The 24,086-nt window shown below is 41.9% G+C and overlaps 1 protein-coding gene across 1 annotated transcript; it reads right to left on the minus strand.

Moving 5' to 3' along the window:
• Positions 1-1,431: 1,431 nt before the first annotated feature.
• LOC132888469 (NACHT, LRR and PYD domains-containing protein 12-like) lies at positions 1,432-23,977 on the minus strand. Its single transcript, XM_060924515.1, has 3 exons — positions 23,787-23,977; positions 11,624-11,785; positions 1,432-2,100 (listed from the first exon to the last, which is right to left on the minus strand). The coding sequence occupies exons 1-3, from the start codon at positions 23,975-23,977 to the stop codon at positions 2,094-2,096; spliced, it is 360 nt and encodes a 119-aa protein (XP_060780498.1). The 3' UTR covers positions 1,432-2,093.
• Positions 23,978-24,086: the final 109 nt, after the last annotated feature.

Here is a 24,086-nt window from a genome sequence, read left to right on the forward strand (position 1 = left end):
GTGCTTCATTTCCGCGTTTTCTCTCTTGTAATATCGCGAGGCTTCCTTCCACTTCACGCTGCTCTTTCACGGCCATGTTGCACTCGGTGCTCGGTTCATGTGCGGCTTCCCGAGAGGAAAAGTGATCAATAATCGAGCTTTGAGTCTTGTTTCGAGGTCTCAAGTCCATATTACATCAACCAGGTGAAGTTAGAGGTAGAGCGGGTGTAATTTATAAGTTAAAACAGAGTTTTCTGTGGGAGCTCCGGAACAGACATCTTCCTAGCTCAGCTGCATCACATGAGCCCCCCCCCCCCCCCCAGCTTCAGGCATTAGTCCTTTAATACATTTCTCATAGGATTCTGTTACCAAAACTTGGGTAAAAATAACATTTTTTAAATTTGTCCCAGCAATTTATTATTTTGAACGAGGCGGGGTACGTGGAGCCCCACCCAAGGGTTACGGTAAGGAATAAGGTTAGGGGTGGGGCTACATGTATAGCCACGCCCCAGGGGTTAGGGGTGGAGCTACACATGCCCCACCTCGTTCTTCGGGCTGCAGCCAGGACCTTCTCCCTGAGCATGCTGAAAATGAAACTTTATCCCAAAAAACTCAAACCTGATCATCCAAAGTGTGGGATTTCTTTAAACAGAGACCGAATAAAATAGAGCTCTGCATGGTTTGTAAAACTAAAATGGCCTTCTACAGGAGCACAAACACTATACACGAATATCTCAAAAGTAAACGTCCTGTGGCTCTCTGACTTCAAAACCAAAAGACAGCAGCGTAAGTGTTTATTTAATTATTGATTATTATGCAAATAAGGAGTTAAATTCAGCCTTGTTCTGGAAAGCAGCGTCGCCATCCAAGTCATGAACATCTGCTCTATCCTCACTGTAAGCAGGTAATTTCCATTAACATTACACTGTCAGTCAGTATAAACAAACCTTTTACAGATAAATAATACAAGTTCATTTCTGATTACAATCAGCACGAGCCGTTGAAATAAATCCAACTCAACACTATTTACGGTAATTAATAGCATGATATAAACAACATCTTTCCTAATGAGGCCTACACTGCATAAATCTAAAGTGTTGTGATGAATAATATCATGAGGTAAAAGTTAGTTTGAAATGGTTCCTTCATTCATAGATTTCATGTGAAAATGTCACTGATTTTTGTGTCTCAGGAAGAGTTAAAGTATTTTTATGAGAAAATATTTGAATAAAAGTTTGAAAGATTAAAGGTAGAAGTTATGGCTATTATTTATTGATAAGCTCACCAAAGGATTAATTGACTAATAAAAAAATAATCAATAGATTAATTAAAAAAAATCATTAGTGCAATCAACTAATTAAAAAAATTAATTAAAAAAAATTGTTCATTGTAGCCTTAGTGTAAAGACACAGAAGAATATTCCAGATATTTAAAAAAAATATTATAAGCATATTTTAGTAACAAAATTAATTCATTAAAAAACAAACAAAGTCTGTATGTGTGTGAATGAGAACGACAGCAGAGTCCGACTTTCTAACATTCTTCCCATAATGTGTGTTTCAGTGTGTGTGGGATTAGAGAGTGAGGGTTATCGGTGCTTTCATTACAAATGAAGTTGTCCATGTGATATTTATTAAACAAACACGTTCACTGTGTTCAGCTCTGAAAGTTCCTTTGCAGAAGAAAGGAACAGAAACCAGAACAAACTTCCTTTTCAGTAAATGGACTGAATGAAATCTGAGCGTCAGTCACCAGGATGTTTGTAGCCCGTATTGGTGAGGGAGTTTTTTTGTTCTTTTCTAGTCCATGTTGTTTTGTGGTTTGGAGGTGGGAACGCTTGTGTAGCCTTTATTTTGTAGATTCTGTGAACTACTGGTGTGACTTTTCTCTGTGCAGTCTTTTGTTGTGTTCCCCCTCCTGCCCTGGTCTGGCTCGCTGGAGACATTGTCCACACTGCTTCCTCACTGTGGGACGAGTTCCATTTTTCCCTCTCTTTGGTCATGCTGCAGTGTCGACGACTCACTTTCTAAAGTCGGCTCCTGAACAGAATTTCTAATACCAGGGACATAACGTGTAATAGCAAACCCAAGAGCTTTCATTTTCTCCCATGTGGTCTAATATCTGTAAGATGAAAACAGAAAAAAAAAGACAGGTTTCAACATTGTGATCAATATAAATTATCTTACTCAGGAACTATATCTGTTTTCCCTTGTAATTATCACTTTATTAAAATATTTAAAATAAATCATATTTGGTTAAATCACATTCGCACTTCAGTAAATGCAGTATAAAAATAAATGTGAATGAACAGTTGATCATTGTGTGAGAGTGAGTGAGTTTAGAGCATGTTGGACTCGTGTAAGCTGTTATTCCTGCTGAAATGAAAGTAAAACTGCAGTGGTATTTCTGTGTAGAACAGTAACAGCTCAGTTCAAAGTGTACTTAGTGTACTCGAATCAAATTACAGCCACAACTAACAATTAGCATGCAGTGATTGTTAGCATTATGTTTGAATTCTGATATTGAGTTCTGATGGGATATTCTATGCGCTTCTGTCAGGGGCGGCGCTGGGGGGGGGGGGGAGTTAGGACGATTCTAAGGGCCTGGCACTGAGAGGGGGGCCTGTGAGGGATATTAATATTATTTTAATAGTATTGCCTTGTGTAAGTTTTTGAAATAAAATATTTCATTTCATCTGTTAAAATATGCAAATTATACATGGTTATGATTTGCTATATCCTTGAATTATTTATGATATTGTCATTTCACCCCTCCTCCCTTTTTACTAATGGTACAGTCTGATTCTGGGCGGGGACAGTGAAATGTGTAGCTCCGTGTGTGCACAGCGCTATTAGCACAGCGCCGCTATTAGCACAGCTCAGATCAGCTGCCGGTTTTTCTGTGTGCGCAACAGAGCAACATTCTAGAAGTTGCTAAGCAGGAGCAGGTGTGATGGTGGTGAGATAAATTATGAAGTCCAGATTTCAAAAACGGAAGGAGAAGCAGCAGAAAGGGAGAAAAAGGGTCGACAATTGGTGACTCAGTTTTTCCCAAAGAAAGGTAGTCTATTATTCACTGACACTCGATGCCATTACAGCATGCTAGCTAATGATAGACTAGCAGATTTCATTTTAACCTAGGGTGACCAGACGTCCCGGTTTTACCGGGACAGTCCCGATTTGGGGTTGTGTGTCCCAAGTCCTGACAAAAGTCTGTCGGGACACGGATATGTCCCGGTTTTCGCCACTCGCGACTTTTGCGACTGAGCAGCGTGGGAATCATTAGCGGAGAAATGTCTGCATTTACTATTTTGACGAATTGACAGGAATCGCAAACTTTCCTGGTTACTGCCCCCTGGCCCTGTGGCATGGGTGTTTATTTAGCCACATTATTCCAGACAACAGAACGTGTTGCCATGCAACAATAAAATAAACAACTGGCGCGTTCTTTGTCTAGCAGCTAGCAGCAGTAATGCCACAGCAATTATGCTGAAAAGAAAATGTACCTTTTCCAAAGATTTACAGGGCACCTACCCCTTCCTCCGATGCAGAACAATGCGCACGAAGCCTACTGCACATGCTGTAAGTGTTTTGTTCTTGTACTGAGTTGGGTAGCCTATGTTGCAAATGATGTGCGCTCCTGTGGGGGCTTTCCTCGGGCTGTCGCCCCTCTCCTCTTTTATTGCTGTTTTGTTTGAGTGTATATTTACGCAAGCCGTGAGAGGCCCTTCATATAATCTTTTTTTATTCACCTTGTTATCCCGAGATAACGACATAATTAATTCAGGATCTCGAGAAAACAACAACTAATTCGAGATCTCGAGAAAACAAAACCGTTATTCCGAGATCTCGAGAAAACAAAATTATTTCATGATCTCAGCTGGATCACTGTATCTCCGTCGGTAGAGACGAAGCCGGGCCAGTCTTCTGCGGAGGTGCCGCGGACTAATTTTGAAATGATCCCTTATTAAAAGACTTAATGCAATCTCTCCCTGTGTCAACCCCTGATCAAAATATTGCCTTATTAGGTGATCAATTATTCCAGACATTCTAATGACCAAAGTTGCGTCTATACAGAATGAGAAATAGCCCCAAAGTCAGCATATCACAAGTCTCTTGGCGCACCTGAATGAACCATTTCTCAGCTGTTTACTCGAGATCATGAAATAATTGTTTTGTTTTCTCGAGATCTCGGAATAACATTTTTTTCTCGAGATCTCGAATTAGTTGTGTTGTTTTCTCGAGATCCTGAATTAATTATGTCGTTATCTCGGGATAATAAGGTGAAAAAAAAAAAAAAAAAAAGGATTATATGAAGGGCCTCTCGCGGCTTCCGTAGTATATATTCTCAAATCACTTGTCTCTTTTTTTTTTTTTTCTGTTTAACATACCATTCTGACAGTTTGGCCATATTGCTGTGTTGAACAGCTTGTTGCACCTTCCATTAAAGTGTTCACGTTTGTCCACATCTTCTTGCTTTATTCATTCAGTTGTGGGGAATGGTTTTTTTCTGCTCCTCCTACTCAAGCGAGTAGGACGCTTCTTTGCTTTGCTCCTGCTTTCTTGATCTTTATTTCTATACTTTACTTTCTCTTTTAATTTCCACTATTTTTTCATTTTATTTTTCATCTTTATAAGAAGTTAGTTTTTAAAACAAAATGCCAGGGGGCAAAAAATCCTGCAGAAAATGCATGGAACTAGAACAGAGGATTTCTATTCTGGAATCAAAGATTGATGCTCTGCCAAAGACGGACGAATTAAAAGAGATATCTCAGGAAAGGAGTACAGAAACAGTGGCTGAGAATGCAGAGATTGCACTCCGACAGACCGATGGCATTGCAGATCGAGTGGATGAAATCATCAATCAAGCTGGGCAAAATGTGAGTACAGAAAACTGGCAAATGATGGGTGGCAAGCCCAAAAATAAAAACAGAAGAGTAATTACTTCAACACCAGCTCGTTCTACAAATTACAATAGGATCTACAATCCTATGGAAAATCCACAGCCCATAAGGCTTCAGAACAAATTTGAATGCCTCAGGGATGTGGAAGAGGATTTTTCAAGCGGACAAACACATCGTAAAAAGAGATCGCACCAAGATCGAAGAGCTGTGGGAAGAGGCAAAAAGCAGCTCGTAACACCACCTGATCCCACAACCCTTGTTCTTGGTGATTCCACTGTAAGACAATTAAAAGGTCATGGGATGATTATTTGCTGCCTTCCAAATGCATCCATCTCTGACACCAAAGACAGCATTTTGAAACTCATGTCTGAGCATAAAACTATTAAACGTATTGTTGTGCATGTGGGAGCAAATGATGTTTTCAGAGAACAGCTGTTTGTCCAAGATGATTTCAGAAAACTTTTTTCTGAGCTCTATAAGACTGGAATACAATCTTTTATTAGCGGCCCACTTCCAGCGAGAGGAAGTTTTGCATTTTCTCGACTCTTCAGTCTTAACACCTGGCTTGGAAAAACTTGTTCTTCATTTGGTATGAACTTCATAGACAATTTTAACCTTTTCTGGAATCGCAGAGAATTCTACAAGCCAAATAGCACTGAACTCAGCTGGATTGGAGCCAAAGTCTTAGTAGACCATTACAGACTTGCAATCTTTTCTCAGCCAGCATTGAGGAAAACAGTTAAGATGTCGCAGACTGACAGTTACAAAAAACAATACCTCTGCAAAGCCTAAACAATCATCTTTGCAAGTCGTCATCAAGGACACAGACATCTGACCTGCCAGACTGCCAAGATTCAAAGACAGACTGCCAAAAATCAGAGACAAACTGCTTTACAAAGAACTCCCCAATTTCTCGCTCTTCTGACTTCATTTCGCCATCGCCATCTTCCCCCAGGATGGATTTCCCAAATAGCATGAAAAAATTGCTCCCAATGGCTACACTCTCTTTTTCCAGCCCAAATCTGTCGCGACAAGCAGTGTACCCAGTTCATCAAAATTGTGTTCGCCCAGGACTTTCAGCTGGCTACAAATCTTTTTCACCATCCAAAAGATACATGTCATCTCCAATCCTTTCACCCTCAAACCAAATGGAACATTTAGAAAGTCTTGTTTGATGTGCTCTGGGTCCCTGCAAATGGGTGTAGTTTTGAAAACCAGCAGGGACCCAATGTGCCTATGCCATTCTCTATTCCTGTGTTGATAAGAAATAGAAAACATAGAGCACATTTAACCCTGGGGGTAAACCAATCTAATCTCCTTCCTGTTTTAAAACAACATCAGAGTGCACAAGCAGATATTACTTCTAGACTTTCTGTAAAGCTAGCTCTTCTGAACGTTAGATCACTTTTAAACAAGTCATTTTTAATTAATGATCTTATCTGCAAACACAATCTTGATTTTTTGCTTCTAACTGAAACTTGGCTGGATCAAGCAAATAGTGCTACCACCCTTATTGAAGCAGCTCCCCCAAATTTTAATTTTTTGAATGTTACCCAACAAGGGAAAGGTGGAGGGATCGCAAATATATTCAAAGTCTCTTTTCAATGTAAACAATCCTCACTTGGTGATTTTACGTCCTTTGAACACTTATGTGCACTTGTTACATGCTCTCCTAACATATTATTATTAACTATTTATAGGCCTCCGAGACATTCAGCCAAAGTCTTTCTTGAAGAGTTTGGTGAACTGTTGTCAGTCATTTGCTTAGAGTTTGATTGTCTTATTATATCTGGGGATTTTAATTTGCATGTAGATAATACTGATAACACTTGTGCCAAATAACTACTTGCACTTATTGACAACTTCAACCTAGTACAACATGTACAGGGGCCGACCCACTCTCGTGGTCATACCCTTGACCTCGTCATCACAAAGGGTCTTACTGTTTCTACTACTGTTGTTGACCTGGCCTTATCTGATCATTTCTGTGTTTTCTCTGATGTTTCTACGTCTCCTCACATTCAGAACAGCTCAACGACTATGGGTAGGAGAGTCATAAAAGACAACACGTGCTCTCTTTGAGCAAGCTCTCTCTCAGAACTCAACCAAAATGTCAGACTCTGTAGATGATTTACTGGAAATTTTTAATTTAAATATGACGCAAATTATGGATGATATTGCTCCATTCAAAACCAAAGAGTCAATGATAAGCAGAAACCACCATGGAAGCAATACCCAGCTGTTAAACTGTTAAAGAGAGAATGTAGAAAGACTGAAAGAAAATGGCGCAAATCTAAACTTCACATCCATTATCAAATCCATAAAGAGATGCTTTGTAATTATAATTATGAAATTCGTAAAGCAAGACAGTCTTTCTTCTCCATCATCATCAGCAGGAATATGAACAATGCCCGTGTGCTATTTTCAACAATAGAGAAGCTAACTAATCCCCCACCACAATTAGCACCTGAACTTCTCTCAGTTAATAAATGCAATGAGTTTGCATCCTTTTTCAAAGGTAAAATTGATAAAATATGGCAGAATATTGCTCATAATATATCTCAGTTGCAAAAAATTGAAAAACTGCAATCACCAGTGACACAGATAGATAACTTCAACACAATGTCAGAATTTTGTTTAATTGATTATGAGACTCTTGAAAAACCTGTACAAAATCTCAGTTCCTCAACATCTGAATTGGACATTCTGCCCACCAACTTTTTTAAGTCTGTTCTTCATCTTATAATTACAGATGTGCTTCAAATTATAAATACATCCCTAGAGACTGGCGTTGTTCCTGTGTCCCTGAAAAAAGCCGTTGTAAAGCCCCTACTTAAAAAAAATAATCTGGATCCTTCAGTATTAAATAACTACAGGCCAATATCAAATTTACCATTCATCGGGAAAATCCTTGAAAAAATTGTCTATCAATTAACTGCCTTCTTGATATCAAACAGCCGTTTTGATAATTTTCAGTCAGGATTTTGTGCCAGTCATAGCACTGAAACAGCGCTGATTAAAGTTATAAATGACATACGTCTTAATACTGATGCAGGCAAAACATCGGTCCTGGTGTTACTGGACCTCAGTGCAGCTTTTGATACTGTTGATCACAACATACTGCTATATCGACTTGAACACTGGGTTGGATTGACTGGTAAAGTTATCAATTGGTTAAATTCATACTTAGAAGCTTCTTTGTTACCATGGGAAATTGTTCCTCAACGTCAATGTCCTTGACCTGTGGTATCCCCCAGGGGTTGATTCTTGGACCATTACTTTTCAACCTTAATTTGCCCAAGTGGGAGCATATAATCAATAACAATTAAATTTTGTATCACTGCTATGCAGATGACACCCAAATTTATTTTGCTCTATCACCTAATGATTATGCCCCCCTTGAATGTCTCTACCAGTGTATCGATCAAATCAACAGCTGGATGTCACAAAATTTTCTTCAGCTGAACACAGATAAAACAGAAGTAATTCTATTTGGAAAAAAAGATGAAAGACTCAGGATTACCACTATTCTTGACACAAAAGGGATTAAAACTAAAGAAATGGTTAAAAATCTTGGTGTTTTCATTGACAGCGAGCTAAACTTTGACAGTCACATGAAAGCAATCACTAAAACGGCATTTTATCACCTAAAAAACATTTCCAAACTAGGAGGACTTGTGTCAAAAAATGATCTGGAAAAACTGATACATGCCTTCATCTCTAGCAGGGTTGATTACTGCAATGGCCTTTTCACAGGCCTGCCAAAAAAGACCATCAAACGACTTCAGCTGGTTCAAAATGCAGCGGCGAGGGTTCTCACACGAACAAAAAGAACAGAGCACATTACTCCAATTCTAAGGTCCCTTCACTGGCTTCCAGTAAGCTACAGAACTGACTTTAAAGCATTGCTGCTGGTGTACAAATCTCTAAATGGTACAGGGCCCAATTACCTCTCTGATATGTTGCAGCGGCCAAACCCAATCAGATCTACCAGATCGCAACAGAAAAATTTACTATTAAAACCTGTTGTTAAAACAAAGTGTGGTGAAGCAGCTTTTAGCTACTATGCAGTGCAGCTATGGAACCAACTGCCAGAGGACATTAAAAATGCTCCTGCTGTTGGCAGCTTCAAATCTAGGTTAAAGACCAAGCTGTTCTCAGATGCTTTCTGTTAAATAATTAATATTGTCTTTTTTACATGTTTTATAATCTTTACTTTTACAGTCTCTGCATGTTTCAAATTTACTTTAACTTTATTCTATTTTATTCTGCTGGTTTCTTTTTTTTCTTTTTCTCCCCCTATTTGAACTTCTACTTCATTTTATTATTTTATTTCTACTATTGTTTAATTCTTATTATATTTCTTTTAATTCTTTTAATTAATTGTTTAATTCTTATATTATATATTAGAATAAAAATAAAATTGTAATTTTATTTTCTATTGTTTACTGTTTTGCTTTTACCTCTGTAAAGCACATTGAACTGCAACTGTGTATGAAATGTGCTATATAAACAAACTTGCCTTGCCTTTTCAATCAGCAGTGCAGTGTCATTTTATTTAAATACTTCACATTTATTGCCATGGAAGATCAGATGACTAATGTAGAAGGTCTGCACAGACAGTGGTGTGCACAGATAGACACAAGGTGGTGCTCAAGCACCTGCCCCTCTGTCCAAAAAAGTGCCCTTTTGAATTTTTTTTTCTACAGTTTACTGAGGCCAATGTCGACATGATCTTTTAGAAAAGCCGCGGCATTAAAAGCGTGTGTGAAAATAATGTCCCGATGTGTGCCCCCTCCGCGCACACACCGGACCTCTGTCTCTCTTGCTCTGTCACGTGAACAAGCGTGCAGTGCATTCAATGTGAGGTTGCAGCAGCATAGCGTCCTGGAAGCCACGGCCTTGTCGTAGCGCAGACAACACATCGGGCAGTCAGTCAGCTCTTCCCCTGCCCCACCAGCCAGGTAACACATGAATCGAGTGAAAATGTATTGTTTGCCCTCTAAGCCCAAGCTGTAATTTTGTCGTGAAGTAGCCCGTCGCATACAGAAACAACTGCACATAAGTATTATATTTTTTGCTAGACCATTTTCAGATTTAGGAAAACAAAAATTTCTTTTTCTATTTTGTTCAACTAGAGATTCCTGGCAAAGTCAAAAAGCCTTGATGTAATAAATTAACATTAAGTGGTTGTTTTACACCTTTAAAAACTAAAACAGGTCAGTGGCGACCCGAACACAAGAGGAGGGTTAAATCTCAGACTTTTATAATAAGGTGTTCCACATGCGCAAAAAAGTGCCCTTTTTCCCCCCCAGAGCACTTGCCCCCCAAAATGTCTGTGCACGCCACTGTGCACAGAACTAGCTAAACTTGTGCAGTAAACTAGCCTACTGGGCTAATACGTGAGGTAAAATATTAGGCTAGCCTACAGTACATGATACTGGTGCTAATAACTGGTTTCAAAACTAATGAGGTGCCCTCAACATACACAGATTCAGCCTCAGGAATAGGACCCCAGCCCTCAACCCAAATCCTAGGAGGAGGTGAGCAGTACAATCCATGAATAAAGGATTTAGGGTTAAAAACTATTTTAATTGCTAGGCTACAGTAAGCAGCATTAGACTATTAAGACTTACATTAAAATGAAAAGACATTTCTTTCTTTTATGAGCAACTATTCTTAGGTAACTTAGTATGGAGTTCATTCAATCAAAATGTTCATGTGTCGAGAGAACTTGCATGCATTACTGTCTCAGTAGTATCTCAGTGGATTTATAACAGATTCTGTATTCTGCACATTATGGATAGTTCAGAGCCAGCGCCCTCCTCAGGCCATGAAAGTTGAGAACACTGTGTGTGAAAAAAAAAATCACCTTTTTTCATAGGTATCTTTATTGTATAATTAAGTCTAGGTGTTTTGCCATTGTTCATGTGTGGATTTATTGATATTGTTAAGTATTTAACTTGAATATTTGAACATTTGCTGTGTTTTCTAATAAATGTGTGATGCCTAAAAGAAACCAAAAACACTTAGTGGATTTCTTGCAGTGCACTATGTGATTGTATCAAAAAACTAGTGTAGTTATTCGTCAAGGCATACATTTGATCACATACAATGAGTCAATAAATGGAGAAAACAAAGGAATACATTTTGTAATCCTGATTATTGATGATGTTTGCTGGAGGGCTCTGGAGTCTCCATAATGTGCATACAGAATGTTATAAGTCCATACTGATACAGTGACGCATGCAGTTTCTCTCAACACAAACATTTGGATTGAAGGAACTCCATAGGCTACTGAGTGGCCTAATAATAGTTGCTCATAAAATAAAACATATATATATCTTCCATATATATCATGGAATTTTAATTTTAAGGCAACAGTCTATTCAGTCTAATTCTGACAGTTCTGCATTTAAAATGTTCATATACCAAATAATTGTATCACCTAAACTTGCTAGGTAGCTGATCACATGCATAGTAAAGTAGAAGTGCCAGCCAAAAACAGACTTCAAATTCAGTTGCTTGCGCTTGAAAATTTTACCGGGGGGCCCTAAATTGTAATCTTTCATAGGGTCCAAGATTTCTAGCGGCGCCCCTGGCTTCTGTCAATACGATTATCATCGGTACATTCTGTTGATTTGTCCCATTACATTACTCGAACAGACATGACATTCTTGCTCTTACATTATATTTTAGAGGAAATATACATTCAGTCCTGTGTGTGTTAAGTTCACTTACATTAGCCGGCCTCCTGAACTTTTCAGCAACTCCTCGAGCTGTGTGAGTGAATCTTTTAGTTTATTCCCACTCAGATTCAGCTCTTTCAGATGTGAGGAGTTTGAGCTCAGAGCTGCAGTCAGAGCAGCACCGCCTCTCTCTGTTATTCTGCACTGAGATAACCTGCAGACAGGGAGATAATGACGTGTGTGTGAACATGAAGAGATTCATGAACTCATCGTGAATGTAACACAAACACAGATGTTAAAAGGATAGTTCGGGATTTTTGACATGAATCTGTATGGCATCCCCATCAATAGTGTCGTGCAAACACACTGACTTACCCCCGACAGCATCCTGTGAGTCCAGTTCTTGTCCAGTTTTGGTCCAGACGAAAGTAGTCCGGCAAGTTTGTTGGGGTCACGAAAGTAAAACGTTTTTCGTCTCAAAACAGTATGTGTTCAAAAGAGTGATATATTTGCATCACAAAACCGTTGCCAAATAAAAAGTCAGACCTCGAAATCGCTTGGCACTATTTTCTCTCCCTTCTTATCACTGCGCGCTGCCACCAGGTGACAGCCACGGCTGTTTCACTCATTGTTTACTAGTGATGGGAATTTCGGCTCTTTTTCGGGAGCCGGCTCTTTTGGCTCTTCTTACTATAAGGAGCCGGCTCTTTCGGCTCCCAAACGGATCCTGAGATTTTATTTTTGATTTAAAGGAATACGCCACCCCCAGATGAAATTGAGTCAGTCCCTGCAGTCCCTAGAGTTGGATGAGTGAGCCAAAGCATTTTGTAGCCGACCCAGCCATTGTCCTGATCTATAAACGCCCAGGTTAGCTTAGCTTAGCGTAGTCACTGTAATCCGGCGTGTCCAGCTAGCATTGTCGTTGCAAAAGTGAATTAAATAACTCAAGATTTTTTATAATTATTTCTCATGACTTGTACATTCACATTGAGTACACATATCAATGCAAATTAACGCGAAGGGATTTACTAGACCAATTTATATCTGGAACTATTTTCAGCCACAGCACAGGCAAAGCACCGCTGCAGGCGCAAAGACACCGCGCAGCGCCTGAAAACGGGTGCGCAGCACCTGAAAATGGGTGCGCTGCGCCTGAAAACGGGTTTTCAGGCGCTGCGCGGTGTCTTTGCGCCTTCCTTTTCCTACCTATTCCTTTAATTGCTGCAATTAACTAGTTAATTCTGATTCTATTTCTCCTCTCAGTTATAATCTGTCCTGCTTTTGAAAAGATCCTCTCTGGGGGGACAGATGCTGCCACTATACACATCCTCCGTGCCATCACGTGCGTAAGCCGTGGATAGAGTGCAGCCTTGGTCTCCCACCAGCTTAGTGGGTCTGCGTTTCGCTGTCACCTGGCAGCAGCGCGCAGTGATAAGAAGGGAGAGAAAATAGTGCCAAGCGATTTCGAGGTCTGACTTTTTATTTGGCAACGGTTTTGTGATGCAAATATATCACTCTTTTGAACACATACTGTTTTGAGACGAAAAACGTTTTACTTTCGTGACCCCAACAAACTTGCCGGACTACTTTCGTCTGGACCAAAACTGGACTCACAGGATGCTGTCGGGGGTAAGTCAGTGTGTTTGCACGACACTATTGATGGGGATGCCATACAGATTCATGTCAAAAATCCCGAACTATCCCTTTAATGCAGAGATGAAGATCTTGTCAGTTTTGTTCGTGTGCATCTGGAAAGCTCTGATTCACAGAAAACGATTAAAGATTGTGATCTCAGTTCAGTGTTTCATCACTGAGTTACTCACCGCAGTGTCTCCAGTTTACACTCGTGTTTCTTCAGTAGATCACAGAGCTTCTCCACTCCTGAGTCTCCCAGTTCACACCCACTCAGATCCAGCTCTCTGATGTGTGATGGATTTGTACAGAGAGCTGAAGCCAAAGCAGTGCAGGATTTCTCACTGACGCTGTTCCTCAGTCTGCAGAAAGGAAACGGCATTTAGTCCATCAGGACAGAAAAAAAGAAAAGAGAACTGAGATGAATTTTTTTTTTTTTAATTCTGATTTCTTTTTATCCAAGTGTTCTCATGTACACTAAGGGAGTATTGTGGTTACATTGCCCCCCAGAAAAAAAAAAAAACACACACACACACACACACACACACACACACTAATTGTGCTGCCTTTTGTGAACTTATTTGGACCTTATGCCTGTTACATGACAATAAGACCCTCTTCAAAAGTTTTATTGACATGTTTTAATGGCAACCTCCATCTTCCTCCCCTCAAACGACCACATCCACTTCCGCTCCTTTCACAATATGAGTTTCAACTTTGTCATTCAGTGTAAGGAAACATATGTGAACATGTACAGCTTTAGTAAATTAAACACAACAAAAATCATAAACATGCAAAACTGTATGTCTTATATCTGAAAGTTAACAACGCCAATCACTAGACTGATAATTCAGTGTATTTTTGTGAGCTGCTGTGACTTTTCTTATTTGTAAGATAGAAGTGTAAAGGATGGAATGATGAAGTAAATGTAAATAAAATGTAAATATTATTTTGGGTAATATTAGCCTCTTTTAAAACTGTTAAAAATAGCGACAGTTTTTAAACTAAGTTTTCACCGTCTGTTCAGTATTAGTGCTGACAGATGTTTACAGCTGTTTACTAGTGCTGAGCCAGTGTGTGTTACTGTCAGAAAACTTGTGTTGAATTACAGGATGGTTTTCTTTAATGTACCGTCCATTGCAGGGCTCCATGCACACACACTTTTACACACTCATTCACACCTAAAGGGCAGTTTATCTTCACCAGTCCCCCCACAAAAAAAAAAAAAAAAAAAAAAAAAAAAAAACACTGCGCAGGCGCCAACATGGCCGCCACGTTTGTAAGAGCTCTGTGTTTGTTCTTTACTTTTATTACATTGATAGTTGCTTTCAAGCTTTTAAAAGCTAGATTTAAGGAAAACGAAACGCCGTGGCTCCAAAACAGCCGGTTTCAAGTTCCCTATTCGCATAAATATTGAGTTCGACGGGTGATTGTATTATGGAGTGATCGAGGCTTGACTTTCCTGGTGGCTCCGGAACAGTCCATTTTACTAGATATTACGATCTGTATGGATGTCCAGCCTCACCCTGGTTCAGAGCTTGTCGTTCCAGGGAGGAAGCAGATGGGAAATGTTCGCAAAAGACCAGACAGTGGGAATACAGCTTACGACCGTTTGAAACTCCTGTCCCTCATGCATATGGCACTTAAGCCTGATAGGACCGTCCTGTCTGAACTGAAGTCACTAGGCATTTTGCGAGACAGAGGCAGAAGAGGGGCTGGACAGAAGCGCTGACCCTCCTCCCCTGCTCCCCGGAGCTGGGGGGGTGCCGGGGATGCGTGCATTTATCAGACCCAAAACCCATCCGCGGGCGCGTGGGGGTCCTCGGGGCTCCCCCCGCCCCGGCCGCTTTGGTGACTCTAGATAACCTTGGGCCGATCGCGCGCCCCCCGCGGCAGCGACGTCTCATTCGAATGTCTGCCCTATCAACTTTCGATGGTACTATAGGCACCTACCATGGTGACCACGGGTGACGGGGAATCAGGGTTCGATTCCGGAGAGGGAGCCTGAGAAATGGCTACCACATCCAAGGAAGGCAGCAGGCGCGCAAATTACCCATTCCCGACACGGGGAGGTAGTGACGAAAAATAACGATACAGGTCTCTTTCGAGGCCCTGTAATCGGAATGAGCGTATCCTAAACCCATGGGCGAGGACCCATTGGAGGGCAAATCTGGTGCCAGCAGCTGCGGTAATTCCAGCTCCAATAGCGTATATTAAAGTTGCTGCAGTTAAAAAGCTCGTAGTTGGATCTCGGGAGTGGGCTAGCGGTCCGCCGCGAGGCGAGCCACCGCCTGTCCCAGACCCTGCCTCCCCGGCGCCCCCCGGATGCCCTTGGCTGGGTGTCCGACGCAAAAGCCTCCTTCCCTCCCCCTCCCCGGGGTGTGGGGCGGGGGGCCGGAGTGTTTACTTTGAAAAAATTAGTGTGTTCAAAGCGGGCCGCCCAACCTGCCTGAATACCTGAGCTAGGAATAATGGAATAGGACTCTGGTTCTATTTTGTGGGTTTTTCGGAACCTGGGCCATGATTAAGAGGGACGGCCGGGGGCATTCGTATTGCGCCGCTAGAGGTGAAATTCTTGGACTGGCGCAAGACGGACGAAAGCGAAAGCATTTGCCAAGAATGTTTTCATTAATCAAGAACGAAAGTCGGAGGTTCGAAGACGATCAGATACCGTCGTAGTTCCGACCGTAAACCATGCCGACCCGCGATCCGGCGGCGTTATTCCCATGACCCGCCGGGCAGCGTGCGGGAAACCACGAGTCTTTGGGTTCCGGGGGGAGTATGGTTGCAAAGATGAAACTTGAAGGAATTGACGGAAGGGCGCCACCAGGAGTGGAGCCTGCGGCTTAATTTGACCCAACACGGGAAACCTCACCCGGCCCGGGCACGGAAAGGATTGACAGATTGATAGCTCTTTCTCGATTCTGTGGGTGGTGGTGCATGGCCGTTCTCAGTTGGTGGAGCGATTTGTCTGGTTAATTCCGATAACGAACGAGACTCCGGCATGCTAAATAGTTACGCGGCCCCTCGCGGCCAGCGTCCCAAACTTCTTAGAGGGACAAGTGGCGTTCAGCCACGCGAGATGGAGCAATAACAGGTCTGTGATGCCCTTAGATGTCCGGGGCTGCACGCGCGCCGCAATGGCCGGACCAGCGTGTGCCTACCCTACGCCGAGAGGCGCGGGTAATCCGCTGAACCGAACATCCCTGTTGTTGAAACCCGCCGCCTTAAAGTAAAATCTATATGTCGCCCTATTAACCGAAGCAATCTGATTGGCATTACCCGAGTAAATACAACAACGACCTGTGCTGCTCCTGCCACGGATTTTGCTGTTCCTAACTGTCTTTTCACAAATTTTTGTGGATTGGCGAAAACAAAGAACCATGTAAGGGGACCAGTTGCTCTCAAAACTCACTTCAGAAACCAGGATATCGATGTGTGTGTGGTATCTGAAACACATCCTTCAACTGATGTGCCTGATGCAGTTGTGAATATTCCTGAGTATGCAATCTACAGGCGTGATAGAGGTTGGGCTGATTTGGACAAAAGGAAAAAAGGTGGAGTGTGTGTCTATGTACGGAAAAATTTAAAAGTTTTGGATGTTTATCGTTCTAAGCTATACAAATTGATCTGTTTGACTCTGGTATTGCCTTCTGGATATCGAATGCTAATTTGTGGCCTTTACAATCCACCAAAGTACAATTACCGTGATGAAGATCTAATGGGCTGTTTGGTTGACTTTGTTGACTCGGTGTTGGAAAAACACCCTGAAATAGTTGTGGTATGTGGCGGTGATCTCAATCGATTGGATTTGCAAGAACTAAAGGCTTTGTCAGGGTGGGACATTATGGTTGATTTCCCCATGAGGGGCGATGCTATTCTTGACAATTGCCTAACCAACCGCCCGGAACTTTTTGGAAAAGCTTATCCCATTCACATGCTAATAAAAACCGATCACAAAGGCTTTGTTTTGCCAGCGGGTCGGAAACTGAAGCCCATTCGTCATAAAGTGCTAGTGCGTGACTGTAGAGAACACCGCAAGCGAGCGCTGTATCTTGCATTGGCGGATATGGACTGGGGAGATGTTACCGAGGCAACAAACATAAATGAGGCAGTCGGTCGGCTTGAAGAAAAGAGTCGCTCACTGATGGATAAATATATGCCTTTTAGATCTGTGCGTATGTCATCACGTGACCCTGCTTGGATGACTCCTCTCGTAAGATCAATGTTTAGAGCAAAATCAAGAATCTCTCTCTCTCCAAACAACGAAGAACGCCTTATAGTGATTAATAGCAGAATTTCGGAAGTAATTAGCCAGAACCGGAGAAACCCTTCTACAATCTTAGGGAGCCGCGAGTGGTGGAAAAATGTAGACTTTATTTCTCAGCGCCGTAACTCGACCTATGTTGCTTTGGATGAACATACCATGGACCGTCTTAATGATTATTTTGGGCAACTCTGCTGTGATGACAACTACATGCGACCAATCAACATGCAAATTGCTGATGTGGAGGTTCCCGAATTATCTGAGAGAATGGTCTGGAATGCTGGGAAATTAAAGAAAACTGCTACTGGCCCGGATGAGATCCCGTTCTGGATCTGGAAAGACTTTTCGGAAATATTTACACCTGTTATTTCTAAAGTTTGGAACTTATCACTGTCAACGTACGAATGGCCTGAGTCCTGGAAGAGAGCTAACATCAACCCGCTACCCAAGTTGGATATCCCGAAGGAGGACAAAGATTACAGAGGCATTAATGTAACACCTGTTATTGCGAGGGCCTTTGAAAAGGTTGTGTTTGAGAACTTCGCCAGGAAAACGGTCAAAGCTAGTCTTAGCCCCTCTCAGTTCGCATACAGACAAGGAGGTAACTGTACCAATGCGCTGATCACCATCCAGCATCAGGTGTGTAAATACCTGGATGACATTGACTGCAGAGCCGTTAGAGTTTTTACAATGGACTTCAGCGAGGCCTTTGACTGTGTTAAGCATAATCTTTTGTCAAACAAACTCAAACAGTTAGCGCTTAGCCCATACATAATCAATTGGTATCACAGTTTTCTTTTTGGTAGGCAACAAATAATCTTCTCTAGTAATCACAGTTGCAATTGGAAGTCTGTAAACAAAGGGACTACTCAGGGCAGTGTCAGCGGACCGCACCTTTTTAACATTTTCCTTAATGATCTTGACATGCGTTATAATGGTAATCCTATACTTTTCAAATACGCAGATGATTCTACTATAGTGTCTCCCGTTTATAACAAAGCAGACCCTTCTATAAATTTAGTCATTTTGTTTCTTAGATGGTCTAATGAGAATCAGACGTCATGTAACACTAGTAAACGTAAGGAACTAATAGTGCGGAAGAAATGTAATAATTATGTATATCAGCCTGTTAGTGATATCCCACAATGCAGTAGCTTACCTTTATTAGGAGTTATGTTACAGAGTGATTTTAAATTTACATTACACACAAAGACTAAATTGACTAAGGCGAACAAATGTCTGCATGTATTAAGAACGCTTAGAAAGGAACAGTGTACTCAATTAGAAATTGATTATTTTTATCTTGTTTTGCCTTGTTTTACATATGTCTTACCTGTTTATGGTGCGTATGAATCTAGTCTTAATGTAGTTCAAAATTTTCTAGATAGATGTCATAAGCGCCGCTTCATATCATAGCCTATCTGTATTAAAACTTTTTTAGCAAAACAAGATTGTAAAATAGACAAGAAAGCACTGTCGACTGATAATCATCCGCTTAAGCCTTATCTCCCCGTCAAAAAAAAAAGCAAATATAATCTCCGTGGAGCAAGATATGTAATGCCTAATGTAAATACTGATCGTTTTAAAAATACCTTTGTAAATAGGCTACTTTTTAAACATTTAGCTTAACTTAGTATACGTACAAGTTTTTTTTTTTCTTTTTTCTTATATGCTTATGTACCTTCGGATATGTATTTTTATCCTTTGACAATAAAGACGAAAAGAAAAAAAAAAACACTAGCAGGCGCCCTTGTTCTGCATTATTATAAAACTTAGTGTGTTTCATCACTCAGCACATACATACATACATGCACATAGAGAAAAGCGAATTTCTGCCGTAGCTCGACTGAAATCGAAGCTCTAAATGCCATGGAAACACCTTAGCTCGGCTGAAATCGAACCGAACTGGATTTCTCGTAATCGAGCTACGCGACCTAGATTACGCGATTGTAGCCGAGCTACTTAGTGCATGTAAACCCTATCGAGCTACAGAGTCGAGCTACTTACTTCAGCACTGCCCCTTCCGGAAGTGACGAGACCACAAGCGGGAAACACAACAGCCTCGGTCGGCATGACACTTCACCTTAGCCGCCACTTTATTAGGAACACTTGTGTCTGGGCATGTACGCACCCATTTCCAATTAGTTGGTAAGTTATTAGCATGTTAGCAGGCTAACAGTTAATATGTTCACCATTACAGATCAACTTCAACTTAGTGGCCATTTTATTAGGAACACTTCTGTTCGTACATACAAACACTTCTTGTGAACACGGAACTGATAACTTTGTTTATACTCTTGAATAGCTCTTCTTCATGACGACAACCAGAAGTGTACCAACACGATGGGGCATGTAGCGCCACCTGTGGCTTGGGTGCACAATGCACCTCACTCAATAGCTCGATTTGCTTGTGTGCATGTAGGATTGGATTTCTCTGGCACCCCTGCTGGGACCCTTAGCTCGATTACCGACAGCAGCTCGATTTGGATGTGCATGTAAACGCACTGACTGAGTTACTCACCGCAGTGTCTCCAGTTTACACTCGTGTTTCTTCAGTAGATCACAGAGCTTCTCCACTCCTGAGTCTCCCAGTTCACACCCACTCAGATCCAGCTCTCTGATGTGTGATGGATTTGTACAGAGAGCTGAAGCCAAAGCAGTGCAGGATTTCTCACTGACGCTGTTCCTCAGTCTGCAGAAAGGAAATAGCATAAAGTGTCATCTCATGTACAATAAGGGAGTATTGTTCAATGGTTACATTGACCCCAGAACACACACACACTTATTGAAGCTGCATGCTGCTTTTGTTCACTTATTTGGACCTTATGCCAATCATCCGTCCATTATCTTTAACTACTTATCCTGTGCAGGGTTGCGGGTAGGCTGGAGCCTATCCCAGCTGACTACGGGCGAAAGGCGGGGTTCACCCTGGATAAGTCCCCAGATCATCGCGGGGCTGACACACAGAGACACACAACCATTCACACTCACATTCACACCTACGGTTAATTTAGAGCCACCAGTTATCCTAACCTGCATGTCTTTGGACTGTGGGGGAAACCGGAGCACCCGGAGGAAACCCACTGATGCCCCTTTTCCACCAAAGCAGTTCCAGGGCTGGTTCAGGGCCAGTGCTTAGTTTGGAACCGAGTTTTCTGTTTCCACTGACAAAGAACTGGCTCTGGGGCCAGAAAAACCGGTTCCAGGCTAGCACCAACTCTCTGCTGGGCCAGAGGAAAGAACCGCTTATGTCAGCGGGGGGGTGGAGTTGTTAAGACCACCAACAACACAAGACCGCGAAAGGTCACAATTTTTAAGCGACGAGAAGCAGCAGCTGTACAAACGCGAAGTCATCCATTATTGTTGTTGCTGCTGCTGCTTCTTCTTCTCCGTGTTGTTGTTGCTTCGATGTTTGCGCCAAGGTTTATGCAAACGCAGCGACATAACTGACGTATACAGCGACGTAATGACGTGGCTCCCCTTAGCACCCCGAGCTATGGAAAAGCAAACTGGTTCTCAGCTGGCTCGCAAGTTGAACGAGTTGTGAACCAGCACCAGCACTGGCCCCGAACCAGCCCTGGAACTGATTTGGTGGAAAAGGGGTAACAGACATGGGGAGAACAAGCAAACTCCACACAGAAAGGCCACATCAACCACAGGGCTCGAACCCAGAACCTTCTTGCTGTGAGGCGACAGTGCTAACCACTACACCAGGGGTTCTCAACCTTTTCTACTTTAAGGCCCACCTATTCATATTTGTAACGAGTCAGGGCCCATTAAAAAAAGATCCCCAATTATTTTGGCTCATCTATTCTCTTAGAATCTAATAATCTACTGTAAAGTGTATTAATGGAACACAACATCACTCCCTGTTACAGCTGGGAGCTCAGGAATTCAATAAATGCAGTAAAAACAAACTGTTTTTGTCAGGTACGCGAGAGAGGCGGATGTATGTGCAGAAGTGTTCAGTTTAATACAGTGCAATATGTACACAAAGTGCAGAAAACACACACAAAGGTAAACAGTCCAAAACGGCAGGCAAGATCAGAAACATGAAAACAGGTAAAGGGTCGGTCGAGGCGCAAACAGTACATCAAAGGCACAACGAGACCGAGAACAAGGCACAAGAATCAAGAAACCAGGAAAACAAGAACACGGGAAGAAAGGCTCGGTAATGCGTACTTAATGTAGTGTAATACTTCGCGATGCTACTGCATCAGTGCAGTCCTTAAATAGCCAAACAGAGAGTTCGTAATTGAGTTCAGGTGCGTCTTGTTCATGGCGCGCGTGCTGGAGCTCACTCGGTGCTCGCGCAGCCCGAGGCATGCCTTCAGGTGCACACGCCACAGCGCACAGGACTGACAGTTTTTAATTGTAGGTTTTGTATTTAAAACTGTATGGATGTGCCAGAAGCCAAACCCATGCATGCAGGTCATTCTCAGCCCAAAGGGATTAATGATCCAAAAGTGGAGTCTGGTCCATTAACACAAGAACTCATTGCCATGTTTGTGTTCAGCAAACAAGCAAGTTATTAAAACCAAGAAGTGGATATAGAACCCACTCAATGGGATTAGATCATTACACGCCAACAAAGAAGGATTTTTCCTATGAGTTGGAAAATTATCCATCCGTTGAGTTCCCCGACATCTCAGACTACCTGCTGCTGCAGATATCGTTCTACACGGACACACAGATGAAAACCTGGAAGATCCTGGAGGAGAACAACTTTTTATATGTGGCTGGGTTAAAGATCTGGGGATCAGGACACTACACGATAGACGGCGGTAGACGGATCTAAGTGCAGGAAGAGTGTTTATTAGCAGGCGTGATATTTAAGTCAAGTCAAGTTTATTTTTATAGCGCTTTTAACAAACAGACATTGTCGCAAAGCAGCTTCACAGAAAATTAAAGACTTTAAAAATGAGCTAATTTTATCCCGAATCTATCCCCAATGATCAAGCCTGTGGCGACGGTGGTGAGGAAAAACTCAGATGGCATGAGGAAGAAACCTTGAGAGGAACCGGACTCAACAGGGAACCCATCCTCATCTGGGTGATAACAGAAAGCATGAGTATAAATAACTCACTTCTATAACTGTGTCCTATAGAGTCACAAAGTATAACTGTGCAACCAGGAAATTCATTATAGTTTAAACAGGAAGTCTGTGTTGTTGAAGTTATAAACTGTTCATTGACGGAAACTTGAGTGCAAAACTGTTCATGACATCTGCAGCCCTAAAGTTAGCAAGTCAACTGAAGTCCTCAGATATAAATGCATTACTGTAAGAGTCCAGAGCGTCTTCCAAGTGTTTTTTTTCTTTGTTTTTTAAGCAAAACAGAAAGGGTATTTAAACAGCGTTATAAACATGGCTAGAAACAAATTGGACAGTGATGATGACAATACTTCGCAAAGCCTCTGTGAAAACAGCTTCCGTATCTGTGCGTGCTGATTGCACTCAAATCAGCGTCAGGTGTTCCCCATAACGACTGGGTCCCAATCATGCGCACAACGCGCTCCGTGAATGCACGCGGCCGCTCGAGCTGCACCAGGCTTAAGTGCACAAAGGCGTGACAGTCAAGTGTTCACCGACTGTGTGACCACAACTTTTAGCTCGCGTGTATGTCGCCATCAAAATGCCTCATTTTCATCAATAACCCGTCGCAAAGCACCGCGAGCTGTAGTGAGACTGTAGCTTAATGAGGTGGATGTGACGTCAGATTCAACCCACCAATTGTACCCTAAAGATTAAAAATTAGCTTCAACTTGAAAAAAAATTCACAGCCCACTAGATGTCGCTTCGCGGCCCACTAATGCGCTGCAGCCCGGTGGTTGAGAAACACTGCACTACACCACCGTGCCGCGCCTTATGCCAATCACTAGACTGATAATTCAGTGTATTTTGTGAGCTGCTGTGACTTTTCTTATTTGTAAGATAGAAGTGTAAAGGATGGAATGATGAAGTAAATGTAAATAAAATGTAAATATTATTTTGGGTAATATTAGCCTCTTTTAAAACTGTTAAAAATAGCGACAGTTTTTAAACTAAGTTTTCACCGTCTGTTCAGTATTAGTGCTGACAGATGTTTACAGCTGTTTACTAGTGCTGAGCCAGTGTGTGTTCCTGTCAGAAAACTTGTGTTGAATTACAGGATGGTTTTCTTTAATGTACCGTCCATTGCAGGGCTCCATGCACACACACTTTTACACACTCATTCACACCTAAAGGGCAGTTTATCTTCACCAGTCCCCCCACTAGCAGGCGCCCTTGTTCTGCATTATTATAAAACTTAGTGTGTTTCATCACTGAGTTACTCACAGCAGTGTCTCCAGTTTACACTCGTGTTTCTTCAGTAGATCACAGAGCTTCTCCACTCCTGAGTCTCCCAGTTCACACCCACTCAGATCCAGCGCTCTGATGTGTGATGGATTTGTACAGAGAGCTGAAGCCAAAGCAGTGCAGGATTTCTCACTGACGCTGTTCCACAGTCTGCAGAAAGGAAACGGCATTTAGTCCATCAGGACAGACAAAAAGAAAAGAGACCCGAGTTGAAAATTGTTCATAAATTTTAAAAATTCTGATTTCCTTTTATCCAAGTGTTCCCATGTACACTAAGGG

This window comes from Neoarius graeffei, chromosome 6 (genome assembly GCF_027579695.1).
Source record: "Neoarius graeffei isolate fNeoGra1 chromosome 6, fNeoGra1.pri, whole genome shotgun sequence".
NCBI lineage: Eukaryota > Metazoa > Chordata > Actinopteri > Siluriformes > Ariidae > Neoarius > Neoarius graeffei.

Coding starts and splice junctions, on each gene's coding strand:
- LOC132888469 (XM_060924515.1), bottom strand. CDS start 23,977: ATGCCGTTTCCTTTCTGCAGACTGTGGAACAGCGTCAGTGAGAAATCC. Junction 11,786..23,786: donor TGTAAACTGGAGACACTGCT/GTGAGTAACTCA, acceptor CCCTGTCTGCAG/GTTATCTCAGTGCAGAATAA.